The sequence below is a fragment of the Notolabrus celidotus genome, chromosome 9, assembly GCF_009762535.1.
Source record: "Notolabrus celidotus isolate fNotCel1 chromosome 9, fNotCel1.pri, whole genome shotgun sequence".
Taxonomy (NCBI): domain Eukaryota; kingdom Metazoa; phylum Chordata; class Actinopteri; order Labriformes; family Labridae; genus Notolabrus; species Notolabrus celidotus.
This window is the reverse complement of record NC_048280.1, coordinates 21342816-21356651: the sequence shown is the minus strand read 5'-3', so window position 1 is coordinate 21356651 and position 13836 is coordinate 21342816. Positions and strand designations below refer to the sequence as shown.

The following is a 13836-nucleotide window of genomic DNA, read 5'->3' as shown; positions in this document are numbered from 1 at the left end:
CTAGATATCCAACACTCCCAGGTCTCTGTGCAGCTCAACATTTATAGACGTGATTATGAATACTTTTGTGTGGTTTTGTAATCGAAGTGAGGAGTATTTCCATAAAACACTGTGTAATTACTTATCTGTTTGCCTGTGGTTTCCTCTCAGTGCCACAATCAATTACTCTGTCCTCAGAAATGATAAATAATGAGGAAAGCTTGCGGCTAAACAGGTTTCATAGAGCAAATCCAATATTTCACCCTCAGAGAGAATAAGGGAAACAGCTGCAGTAAACTGGATAGTAATAAGTCCCCGGCTGTATCTTAATATGTCAAGGTCGACACACATTGGCTTAGAACAGCTCCTGTACTCTTACAGCGCTGGGCCAGAAGCATCTGCTCTCTTTAATTATTTTCTGGCTTGCAAACATTATTCAGCTTTAAAACAATGTGGTACACAACACAGGAGAAATTTTGTTTCTTACTTTAGATATTGCATTCATTGTTGTTATGCCTATGTGTGTGTACACAATCCTATACATGCTGTTACAATACTTGACAGAATTTACCTTCATGTTGGAGCTGCATGGTCAAGATCAATTGAAATGACTAACAGTCAGAAGTGGACTCAAGTCTCACTCACTTTTAAGTGAAAACTGGTACAAATTCCTTATATAAGTATCTTAAATCAGCCTGACTGATTATGACTATAATATTTGCTGTTTTTCTCAAATCCAGATGCGACTACTGAAGATTTACTTACACTGAAATAACAAGTTTGAAAGATTCTGCAGCCTTGGCAGAGTTATGAGCTGTCTGAATGCTTTCTACATGAATATGCACTTAAATCAAGAAAGGCAGTTCCCATCATTTCAAAACCCAAAAGTAATCAAAGCCTGCACTTTTTTAAGATTCATTCTGCACTCTCTCCTTCTTTAACCTATCAAACAAGCACATTTTCAAAATAAGTGACACACTGCGGATTTGGAACTAAGGAGATTATGCAAAAAAGCGTGTCTTTTTGTACCTTTAGTTATAAAACAAAGCTGATACACAGCTGAACCAAAAGGAGAATGTTCTGTCTTCAGTGTTGTAAATTGCTTTGGCAAAAAAAAAAAAAAAAGGGCAAAAAAAAAAAAGAATTGAAAAGAACATCCGCAGGAAATTTCTGTCAGATGTGGATGAAAAAGGCGATTGAATTATCAGGAGACGGTCGCCTGCAGCTCTGGCAATGGACAGGCATCAGCCCTGTGTCCAATCACACCTATTGTACAACTAGCTTCTCCGCTCTGCATTAAACACTGTAGCCGTGTCTTATAATAAGATCTGCATTGATTAGTGATACCATGACAGTAATACCAGTAAATTAAATAGCAGGCTATAAGTCCCCTGCTGAGTGCTCGGCGTGTTTAATTAGAAGCCCAAAGAGGAAATCAAACTGAAACCTAATCAATAACTGGAGAAAATGTAGGGTATTACACTGATGGTATATAGTTTACCTCACAAGAACACAACAGCGGTCGTATGTCACAAGGATGGACAGAATATTCTAGCACCTAATTATTCAGGGACCAAGGACAGTGACTGGAGGAACGCCAAGTTCATACAGGCTCTCAGCTGATTGTAATTTAACCTAAAGGAACCTCCACTCCAGCTCCTCTAGAACAAATGTTTACACTAAACCAGAATGATAAAGCACCAACTGTTAGCTTTGATCAAACCTGTGATACCTGAAGAGATGGAGGCCAAGCGGAACACATCAGGCTGCCGGTTTGGAGCCACAGGTTCATAAGGGGAGGAGTCGTCCATGTCTCCACCTGAAACAACAGAAAAGATGACAAAGATATATTATCAGTCACACGGATGAACTGCGCTGCATTTTTTACTCCCATCAGAGCATTTGAGCTTCAAACACAACCAAGCCTAAGTGATTAATAATCACTGGAGAGACATGTAGGAATGTAATTTATCTCCAGTAACATGTGACCTGAAAAAAGGAGAACTCAATTTATGGTTCCAGTTTTGGAATGAACAACGCACATCTAATAGATACAGTATGTGTCATAATGTTGCTTTCAATCTTCTATGTGATGGACTGAGTGCATGTTCAGATTAATGCATTCATTTTGTCATTTCAAAGTATCAAATGGCTGATTATTCACGGAGGCAACAAAGTATGAGAATTTAGTTATTTTCACCAGAAAGGAAACATGGATGTTCTGGACAATCTCTTTTTTCTGGGGTAAAAAAATTTGTTGTTCCAGTTGATTTGAGCATCTGAGGGACCGCAGTACCAACAATGCACCCTTTCTTCTTAACAATGTGTAGCCAAGGCTATTGTAAAAAAAAAAATCAAAAATCCAATTAGCACTCAACTGACTGAGTCCGTCCCATGTGCCTGCTTCTCTGTGGGCTTAATCCTGCATTTAAAATTCATAGCCATTCAGTGTGATTGAGACAAACCCTCAGTGTGTAATAGCTTGCATTCTGATCCCCACAGAAACATGGTGAGGGTGTTGTGAGGCTGGCTCGAAGGACCCCCCCTGCAACAATTGAGAAAATATGAAACCTGTTGTACACGGCTGCGCTACCAAGACAACCAATCAGCAGATCCAATCAATAGATAGAGAACATTTTGTTTATCTACATCCTTCCCGAATGCTTTCAAAAAGAGGATGCAAGCTGATAAAATGTAGCTTGTAGCTGCACTGATAACAGGTAAGGCTATTGTGGGAAGTGTTTCTGTGTGTGTATGTATTTACCAGCACATTAAATGTGTGTTTTATGTCTTCTGTGAACACAATCCTCCAATCAGAGTCAGGAGTTAGAAATCAAAGTCTTGATTTTGTGTTGATTCTTCACCCGAGAAATGTAAGTTGGGCAGTTAGAATTTCTGCATTGAAACTAATTAAAAGCACAGTAATGTACAGTATATGCATGCAGACTGAAACTGAAACACTGAAATAATTAATAGACAGTAGAATTGCTAAAGAGAATGTTCCATAATATGTCCACAGAGTAAAGAAAGGGTAGCCTCAGAGCATCCTCAGAGTCTTTGCTTTAGGTGTAGCTCTACATTTTCACCTCTCCATCAGTATTGACTATCATAACAAGATGTAGCAGCTCAGCCGGCCATTCTCTGAGCACATATAGCTTATTGACATCTGACTCAGTTGAGGATTGCAAGAGTGTTTGAGTAAGAAAGGGCCAGAGAGAATCGGACCACAGACACAAAGGACAGAAAAGACAAGTCAGACAAAGACACAGAAAATTGGAGGAGTAACACCAAGAGGTCGACAGGGAGACTTGAGATAATTACATAAATCTATCAAGTTTTGAGTGCATTGGTTTTGATGTTCTTGTTTTTATGAAAGATATGCATGCACATTTATCTAAAAGTAGATCCATCTCTATTTTTCCCAGATGCCTTTGCATTAATCATATCTCCATTTATGTTGTCTCTACCATTTCTCTTAAGACAGAGTGACTTGAAAGGGCCAGGATCTGTAAGTGTATATAATTACAACAATTATCTTCTATAGTGCTTTGGAAGCATCTAAGGGTTCAAGAAATCCACTTACTCAGCAAACAACCACCTTAATCCTTCTTCCATGTTGGCAGTAGGAAAAGTTACTGTGTATTTCAAAGAAAAGGCAAAATTTCCACATGAAAAGTTCAACGCCTCTTCTGAGCACTGAGAACACTTTGTGCTGTGCAGAGAAACATGCACTAAAGGATGCCCCTTTCTATTGCCAAAAGCAAAACATCTTGTAATGAGGTTTCTAACCATTTTGTTCAGGCAGCTTCTTACAGAGATGGGAAGCTTCACTGCACAATCAGCCGGGAATTCAAACAGTGTATGCACACTAAATGTCCTGTGAAGAAACGTACAGGGTGTACTGCTCCGATGCAACAACAATGCTACATCACAGCCGCAGCTGTAGTAAATTAATTTTAAAAGCTTATTTACATGGATTATAAAGTGGTGCTGAAACATAAAAAATGCAAAATACATTATAATAACACATGCCCCAAGGAGGTTAAAAAAACACTGCAGGAGGCCTTGTTGTACTTAAAAAAAACTTGTCTCTTTGACAGTCACCATGGACCCAATTATGCATTTATAATAGAAATTCTTCCCAGCTGTTTAGTGATAAGATGTTTTTAGCCACAGGGCAACAACTTATCGCTGTAATTAAGCCTACGTTTGACTTCATTTGCTCCGACAGTATGGAGCATAACCGGCACGGCTCAGACAGACAATTAGGCCTCTCCCTCAGCTTCAGCATGAGAGGAATGCTGCTTTTAAGTGGATTCAGGCCTTCCCTTTGCCATAAGGGTTTTATGAAGCTGTTAGGCACCATCACTCATCCTTTTCATATGCATTATCGATGAAGCTAAACTCCTGAGGTGATGGAAACTGTCCTATGGATTTTTTAGTGACATTCTTGGCAACCCGTTTATGGCTGGAAGCACAGTCAATTTTAATAACTGTCATTCACCTTGTTTTGTTTTTTAAAGGTGCCCTGTGCTGATTGTGTTCCTGTTTAATATTGATTTTTTATTGCTCTCCATTTTTGCTGCAGGCGATGCTGTAAGAAGAATCAACCCTTCTGCAACATACAGTATAACTTCTCTTATGAAAACAATATATTGCAACACTGCTTCATGTTCTTACATTAATCACAACACAACGAAAGCTTAGCACAGACTGAGCAGCCTGGAGCACAGCCGGAGGTCCTCTGCAGAGCCTTGCTGCTTGTAGCACGAACTCCCTTGTAACAAAAGGTGACCGTCAAGAGCTCCAAAAGTTTGCAAATGAGCTGTCAGTGGAGATAAGGTTAGCCAGGACACTTTCCTTTGCTACAGCTAAACGCACCCTTGTATCCCAAAGACATTTCTCAGAGGAAATGCTGGAATATGGGAAATCACATTTTATTACATTAACATAAATGCTCTAATCTTTCCTCTCAACCTCCTCCTATAATGCTTTTCTTTCAACACAGAAAGATAAAGTAAAGAGATACCACAAATGCATCTTTTATCAAATTGTGCAGAGCAGAACACAAGTCAAGGCATACATCTAGTTAACAGCCTGGCTTTTGAAGTAATATTGACATTTTCAACTCAATTTAAACTTTACAAATAGAATATTGGATTAGCTCAGACTAATATTTCAAGTCACAATTCCAATCCAGCCTGGTGTGGTGGGCAAACACAGCTGAGAAAATGAGTGCAGAATTTTCAGCCTTCCCTGCAGCTATGCAACTGTAATGTTAATATGAATAGTTACACACTCGCTTCCCTAAATCACTGTTTTAACACCTGGTGTCAGGTGCTAAATGTTAAATGTGGTGTAAATCCTGCAAAAACTGAAGTAAAAACGACTATCATCTTTATGGCATCATATTGGGGAGGACATTAAAAACAGGCAGCAGCAGTTCAGTCCAATATATCAGCTTCTCCTGATGGTTCTACATTAAAAGTCATAGAAAGAAACCCATAGTTTCAGATGTAACAGTTTTAATAGCTGTTATTAAGCTACTTAAATATTTACTGTAAACAGGATTAGTACCGCTGCACTGTTAACTGAGGGATGACGTCCTAAAGGATTAATCTAACTGTATAAATTGTGTTAGACTCAGTTGTGCTTTGAATTCCTCCATATGGAAGAAAGCAAACTTGGCAGACTTGTTTCAACAAGCAGCTATTTCAATTAATGATGCGGAGAGTGAACCAGAGTGACAGAGAGAGAGAGAGAGAGAGGGAGAGAAATAACCATGCTGTGATGACAGCCGCCGGGCCTGCTAGTTGACTTCCGCACTGCACATTCATTGAGCGGCGCCGTGAACCTTTCTGCCAGGAGTGAGTCTTAATGCCCACATCATGACAGTATTCACTGAGCAGAATGGCCCGTCACTCACTCCCTCCTCTGATAGAAAGCCTGAGAACTCACTCTGCTATAAAAGACCAATCTAAAGCCTGCTACCTGCCCCTCATTTCAGCCAAACTGTCATACTCTATACCTGCTTCATAGTGAATGGGAGTCATCTCAGGCAGTTCACCTTACAGTAGAAAATCATTAGATTGATTTATGAGGACAAACATCGCCGCTTATGTCGTCATATTTCACTGATTCTTTTCACATTTTGGGATGAAAGATGAAAGTGGAGAAGAAAGTACAGAAAGGACGAGGAGGGGAAAGCTCTGAAGGACCTTATTGATCACATCCAGGCGCTATCGACAGGTCCCTTCCTCTGATGATGAAGTAGCCACCTAGCGTGTACCGACTGGGTTTCCCATGCACGCAGGGTGAGAGAGAGAGAGGAGAGAGGACATATTCAGCATGCAGGAGCCTACTTCCCCTCTCCACTGACACGTAGGGCAGCAAGGAAAAATGTTCTGCTTATGACAGTGGATGGCTAAGGTAATGGCCAGTGACTGCTACCATTGCTCATAGTAATGATGGTTTCACCCAGGAATACTGTGTACCTTTGTACCCCCACCTCCTCCTCCTCTGTGGTTTCCCCTCACCACTTTCTCTCTTTCCTCCCTTTTCTCCCTTATTTTTTGGTTTTTCCTTAAATTTTCACCACGTTCATCATCTATCCACGGCCCTGTCTTAACCTCCCGCCGTCACCCTCTGTCCTCTCTCTTGCTCTCGCCATTTTTCTTCCTATCCACCTTAATCCATCATAATGTGTGCAGCATTTATTCCACTGTCTGTTTCATGTAACTTCCTGCAGTACTAAGGAGAGCAACTTGTGGTATTAGCATGATGTTGTGACATATTCAGAGGGTGACCTTTGCAGCACTGACATTCATGAAAATGGGGAGAATAAATCATCCCCCAAAAATGACTGGTATTCTCGTCATTTCAGGCACAAAACAGAGTCTCTTCTCACAATAAAGTGGAGCAGACTGGTGTGAAGAACAGGGGGAAACTATGCTCTGCTAATTAAAGTCCCATGAAAGGTCCCTAGAAAAAAAAAGATTCAATTCATACCTTTAGACCAAGACTGGTTTCATATGGCTATGAAATAAGGTATGGTGAAGGCTGGGAAACATATCGTTTAAATTACCGGTTCTACTCCATAGCTACAAGGCTCTATCCACATGAGGCCCAGGGCACAGTTGAAACCGCAGTCACCCATACAATATCCCTTTTGTGTAGCAGCCAATGTTTCTTAGTAATTACTTCTTTTATAGATTCAAACTGCTAGAGCTCATTGCTTCGCTCCAACTCAGGCCCATTCAGAGCAGAAACCAACCATTATCCATCAGGGACGGCTGCATTGACACATTGAATTTAGCTGCCATTTGCCGTTAGAAAGGGCAATTAACAGGTCACCATTAGCACCATTACTGACGGCTCAAAGCTGAGGGTTTGAGGCGAAATAGAATGGAAAGAAATATGATCCCACATTATAGCTGCAGCATCCTGTGCTCAAATCAGTAAGTATTGTCTTTGAAATTCAAAATACTGCAGCAAGGTAGCCGTCACCACCTGCTGAAATGTGTCCAAATGCTTTCAGCTGACATTATGATAAGTAACACTTGCTGATGGTATTGAGTCATGGTGCTGACCCACTGATGTGCCCTGTGTCGTGAGGTGTTTTCTCAGGAGAGATCCACTATTTTATTACACAAATTGTCAACTTTTAAATCTCCTTTTCGAAGATTCAAGCCTCAAACTGGATTTACATAATTAGACACCAATTCTTCAAAGTGTCAGGACCTTATCCCATACAAATGTAATCTACAGTCACATCTCATGGACAAAAGGACTCTACAGCTGGAGGGCTAACTCACCAGAGATTTTATGGGGTTTGACCAGGCTGAAGATTGAATAATTACATTTTCAGTCTCAGGGTGGACTCTTGAGTTTGCTTTCAAATAAGTATGACATTTTCAGTTATCAGACTGATGAAGCTGTGAACTCTCACAAGAAGACAAATTTAGACAGCTGTGCATCACTCACTTTGAAACAACAAATCAAAGCCTCTGCACAAACAATGCCTTCTTTTCTATTTAATTGAATACTAGCTGCAAATGCAAGCACCAGAAACAAAATTTATTTAACTTAGCTAATCTGATAAAGTCACAAGTTAGTGTCAGTTGCTGTTGCTTTAGCTTGTTGGCCGCTGATGCAACTATTTGGTAGGTGAATGACATAAATCTGAGAAAAAGACAAACACCAAAGTAAGGAAGCAGATCTCTCTGAAGTGAATAAATGGTGCTTAAAAGCAGTGTCCGTTTGATCCAGAAAAGAGCCCTTCTTGATAAGGTTAGGTGCAGATTTCAAATACAACCATCTCTTGTAAAGTAAATAGCATCTTGACTTGAACTTCAATATCTTGAACTTTGATTCCTACTTTTACAACCCTGATTCCAATAAAAATGTATAAAAGTTTCAGAAAAGCTAGTGTAAATGTTTGGGAAGCACAGGGACCAGTTTCTGGAGCTGTGAAAGCGAAATCTTGTCCCATTCTAGCCTGATATAGGATTTCAGCTGCTCAGCAGTTCAGGGTCTACCTTTTTGTTTCGTAATACATCAAGCATTTTCAGTGGTGATAAATCCACGTTGCAGGCAGGTCAGTTTAGTACCTGAACTCTTCTACTATAGAGACATGTTAATGTTATAACTGCAGAATGTGGTTGGGTATTGTTTTTCTGAAATATGTAAGGTCACCTTGAAGAAGGCATTTGTCTGGATGGCAGCATGATCCAAATCCTCTATATACTGTTGGCATTAATGGTGCCTTCCAAGATGTGTAAGCTAGCCATGTCATTGGCACTTATGGACCCTAATATAATTTCCCCTGGCTTTTACAGTCCAAGACATGACGTCGAGAGTTTTCCACTTTATCTCTGTCCATCTTGAATCAACTTGAATCAGGGGAGTTGCCTGTGCCCCTGGGTCATGTTTATATATGGTTTCCTCTTACATGGTGCAGTTTTACCTTGAATTTGAGGATGCAGTGAGGTACTGTATTCTCAGATAATGGATGTTGGTAGGGATTTTGAGCCTATGCAGTGATTTCGACTACAGAGCCATGTCTACTTTTAATGCAGTGCTGTCTGAGGGCTTGAAGATCAAGTGCATCAAGGGCCTGATCTACTAAGATCCCAAATAACGAACGCTAATTTGCGTGTGCAAATAATCATTTTGAACGTGCTATTTCTGGGCGTGTTGCGGGTGATCTACTGAGACTGCGTGCGCAAATGATAACGAGTGCAAAAGTGGTGCGGACCGCCCTATTTTACGAGGATTTTTGTGCTATCGGCTGTCACCATGGAGAGTTTGAGAGAGCAGAGTGGCCTTAAGCGATAAATGAAGTTTGAAGACGTGGAGTTGGAGGTTTTAGTGGAGGAGGGAAATAAACACATCGTTGAACTCCAGCAGAGACATCTCAGCGTTAGAAACGCGATTTGGGAGGCCATCTGTGAAAAGGTGAATGATGTGAGAAAAAACAAAAGATCTGCCAATGAAATAAACGCATCTACTCTACTCCAAAACGCAATCAGTGTTTTGATGGAGTTTAGAAAGCGATTTGATGAGGCTAAGTCTGCCACTCTTGCTCTAGAAAAGTTAGGCGTCACTTGGATGAAGACAGTCGCCTCACTGACGCAGAGAGCAACTTTCGGGTGAACGTTTTTAATGCCTGATATCATCATCCAGCAACTGTCCCAAAGATTCACCAGCTTAAATGGAACTGTGAACATATTTGAGTCAATTCACCCCAACACACTGCTGCAAGCATGAGATGAGGAGTTACGCAGAGCTGCCTGGCGCAGCTCAGTGAGCGCTCATTCACGTTAAAACTAACTAAAAACCCCTTGATGAGCACGATGGGACAGAATAGACTGAGTGGACATGTCATGATATCTATTGAGAATGACAGATCAAAGAAAATGGACATATAGCGCATCGTGGACAAGTCCGCGGAGCTTAAAGCTGCTGTGAGGAACTTTTGTTTTATATCGATTCTGGCACCCCTTGTGGACAAAGCGATACCTCTTATCTCTTGTCCTATACATGCAAAAAGTAGTGTTTTCAACAAAAACCTCGTCCTTTTGTCTTTAACTGTCAACTTTATCAGGCAATGTGATTATTTGCCATGAAAAACAGTCAAATAAAGGCTGTTTCTGAAGCGAGATGTCCATCATCTGGTCTGACACCTACCCCCCCAGGGTGGTTTCAGGCATTAAAAATGACAACAGAGAAGGTGTCAGTGTTGCTGCTGATGGACTTGTTTGCTATTGAAGGTCATAAAGAGGCATCAGTATCATTTTCAGTCTGTTTCTCAGCCAGTTCAAAACTCCTCACAGGGCCTTTAAGGCACGTCCAAACAGTGGTGAGTAGGCCGAGTACTTCAAATAGTTTTTTCTGTTTGTATGTGAACATGTGGGCCGCTGTGCCAATTTTACTAAACTTTATATCTGTTGATACAGTGTCCTACTGTGCTCTCATTATATGAAAAAGTTAAAGTGGGTGTCTGAATGATGCGGTCGCTATCCTTGGTGCTGAACTGCTTTGAATTTGTGTTGTTTTATTATTATTGTTATTATTTTGTTGTCTTGGTTTGATTGACTAAAACATTTAGTAATGCTTGTAAGCCCAGCTGTTGCGGGCATGTTGTAAAGCAATGTTATGATGAGCTTTACAGTGACCGCAGCCATGTGTGCGTAAAGCTGTGCCAGTTTGAATATAGACGCAAATACAGCGCACGCTATCTGCTTCAGGTTTGATGGATCACATTGCGTATGCTAAATGATTACATTTGCATCTCCTCCTCCCAGTATTTTGCGCGGTCTGATGATCTACATGTATTCTGCATATTCATGAAGGCAAACACACTAAATGATTTGCGAGTGCCATTTTGCTCACTTGAAATACGCAATCCTTGGTGCTCCCGGTTAGTACGTCAGCTTTGCGTGCGATATCAATTTTGCACGTGTTTCTTAAACACGCAAACCTTTAGTAGATCGGCCCCAATGTGTTGGTTTTTATCCCTTTTTTACATAGACTTCTTCAGATGTTGTTATTTACTGTGGGCGATACAATTCCCAAATTCCTTTGCAATTTTATGCAGAGGACCATCATTTTCAACAATTTGCTTATGCAGTCTGTCACAGAGTTGTGAACCTCTTCCCATCATTACTCCTGACAGACTGGAGTGCCCTTTTTATACCAGTCATGTTACTGACCTGTTGCAAATTAACCTGATTAGCTGAGAGATGTACTTCCAGCTGTTCTATTTTAGCATTACACAACTTTTCAAGTGTTTTGTTTTCCCTGTCGACAAAATGTTTCAACATTTGATATCTTGTCTTTGCACTATTTTCAATCAGATACAGGATTTAAACGATTTCAAACATCAAACTCTGTCTTAATCAACATTTTACATAGCAACCAAACGTTTTTGGAATTGGGGATGTATTAAGAAAGTGTTACCTCTCAATATAAGCAAATCTCTATATTGTACAAAAATGCTATCTTGTAAAAATTATGTAGAAATGATAGAGGAGCTAATGTTTAGTGATAAAGCTAGAAGGCACAAATTGTTAACAGTTCACAGAGAATCAAACTACAATGCTGTCAACATAAAGGGAAAACTGGTTGACAATGTGAGGCTCAAAAGGGTCTAGAGAAAAAAAATGCTTATTTATATGTTTTTCTACTCGTCACTCGTGAAGACAGAGAGTGAAATTAGATCATTGATTTCATATTCTGTATCTTTCAAAATGTATCGAAATGTGTAGGCATTTCTTTTTCCCTGTATACTTTGTTTGACCACAGACTCTGGGCTAGAGAGTTTATTGTTTATTGTTAAACCATTAATTTGTTAAGTTCTGTTTTTAAGATACATATTCAGACAAAAAAAATCTTATTAAGGCATTGTGGTAACCTTGCCCTGGGCAGTGCAGTATCTGCCTACTGTTTGTTTAGAGCTGGTCCAGAAACAGAGCATTGTTTCACTCCGAGCCTATCCCTGGTTGACATCAGTTTTCTCTTCACAGACGGTTCAGCCCTCAAGCTTACAGGCCAGATACCTGCCCCTGGTCAGCATGGGTTATAAGCTTCTCAATAATTTACAGCTGGAGCCTGATCCTATATGGCTTTATAAACTTTACAGTGGCTTTAGGCTTAAAGAAAGTAACCATATGTGCAAAGTGGCTAAATGTGTTTTCCTCAAGCCTTCACACTCTACTTTCCATATGAAACTTATCACATCAGTTACCCTTTTCTATCTGTCAGCTTGTCATCTTTTTCCTTTTCACCTTCTCAAGCTCTACGCTTCTTCTATTAATCCCTTGTTTCTTGTCATTTTCTCTTACATACTTTTTAATACTCTTCATCTTTCCACATTAACATGGACAAACTAAAACTTTAAAAGGTAAAGCACCAAAATCAAAACCTTCAAACTCTTTTTGTCCATAAAAGATTTGAGATGTTAGAAAAAGTGGTTCAGCACCGTTTCCAGCGGGTCTGTTGGGATTTTGCCCCTCATGTTTGTTTCCAGAGATGGATGTTGTACATAGATTGTTTCCAGTTAACAAAAGCCTGCTTGACTTCACAATGGATCATGATTAGATTAAAGCTGCACTGTAAGAGCTTTTCGTTTGTGTTAAAGCAGGTTTTATCTCCGAGGGTGACATGGGCCAAAACGGGACACTGCTGAGAGGCATTTATCCGAAAAAGAAACACACACTCAGTGAAGGGCAATACTGCAGGCACAGGAGGTCTCTTTTCATGACAGCCTGACAACCTGCATGATTCTTTTAAACCCAAACACTTTGACCAAAAAAGATATTTGTTGGGGAAAGAGAGAGCATGTGAAAGAAAAAGTAGATGGAGAAAGAAAGAAGGAGAGAAAGATGGGGTGGGAGACAGAAGGCCTGCGGAGCATCCATGTCATTACAGTTCCCTTGAACTCATGTCAGGGACCCTCTGCTGCCATCAGTCTGATGAAGTGTAGCTGGTGCTATGAGCAGTCAGCCCAGCGAATCACTTCATGGATCATGACACAAAAGCCCAGAATGCTTAAAGCACTGAGACTTTTCCACCATTAGCCCACGTGTCAAAACAGCTGAGCACATAATGTCCCCTGTGTTTACATGGCACGCCACTTGACATCAGACGGGACATGTATGAGCATAGAGAAATGTCACTCTTGGGTTAAGGTCCCCCTTTAGCTTGATCCCTGGGGCATGGCGTCTCTATCAGCTCTGGCTCACTCAGACTTGTGTTAATATGAAACACTGTGTGTGTTTGAGCCTTAGGGTGGACCAAGAATGATGTCAGTACGAGAGGCTGCCTGATGCTCTCAAAATTTACAAACAAAAAGCGTTTCACTGGAACAATATGAGTGCTTTTTTACTTATGTCCAGCGTAAGTGGACACACAAGGGCCACTGAGCCATACCACTGCAACCTAATTACGTGGAAATATGGAACACTTTAGGTGGAAACCAATAAGTCCACCATAACAGGTCTACGTAATGTAATCCCATTATAGATCCATTACCTTTCAGAGGGCGAGGAAAGTAGGAAAGCATATATTTTTCATCAAGGGCTTCTGGGTATCTCTGTAAGAGGGCATCAGGGAATTGGGCATCAACAAAGGGTGTGGTACAGATCCTTCTAGTGTTTGCCCGGAAAGTGCACTTGTACTTGGGATTGGAGGATTAATTTAGAATAAATGTAATAATGCTGAAGAATGTGCTAAGTCATACTCATTAATAACATTGGAGGTGAGTGCCACATCCGCAGACTCAGTTTTTTACTGCAGCATATCTCATGCATCTTCTTGGATGCAGTATACATATTCAAACAAGAAAGCCATTGAAAA

General features: G+C 40.5%; 1 protein-coding gene across 1 annotated transcript in view; it reads right to left on the bottom strand.

Moving 5' to 3' along the window:
- Window positions 1-13836, bottom strand: part of LOC117819594 (GDNF family receptor alpha-2-like) — a 53196-nt gene that overhangs the window by 36938 nt on the left and 2422 nt on the right. Inside the window, 1 exon segment of the mRNA XM_034693043.1 lies at window positions 1712-1798. Within this exon segment, the coding sequence (XP_034548934.1) occupies window positions 1712-1798 (87 nt within the window).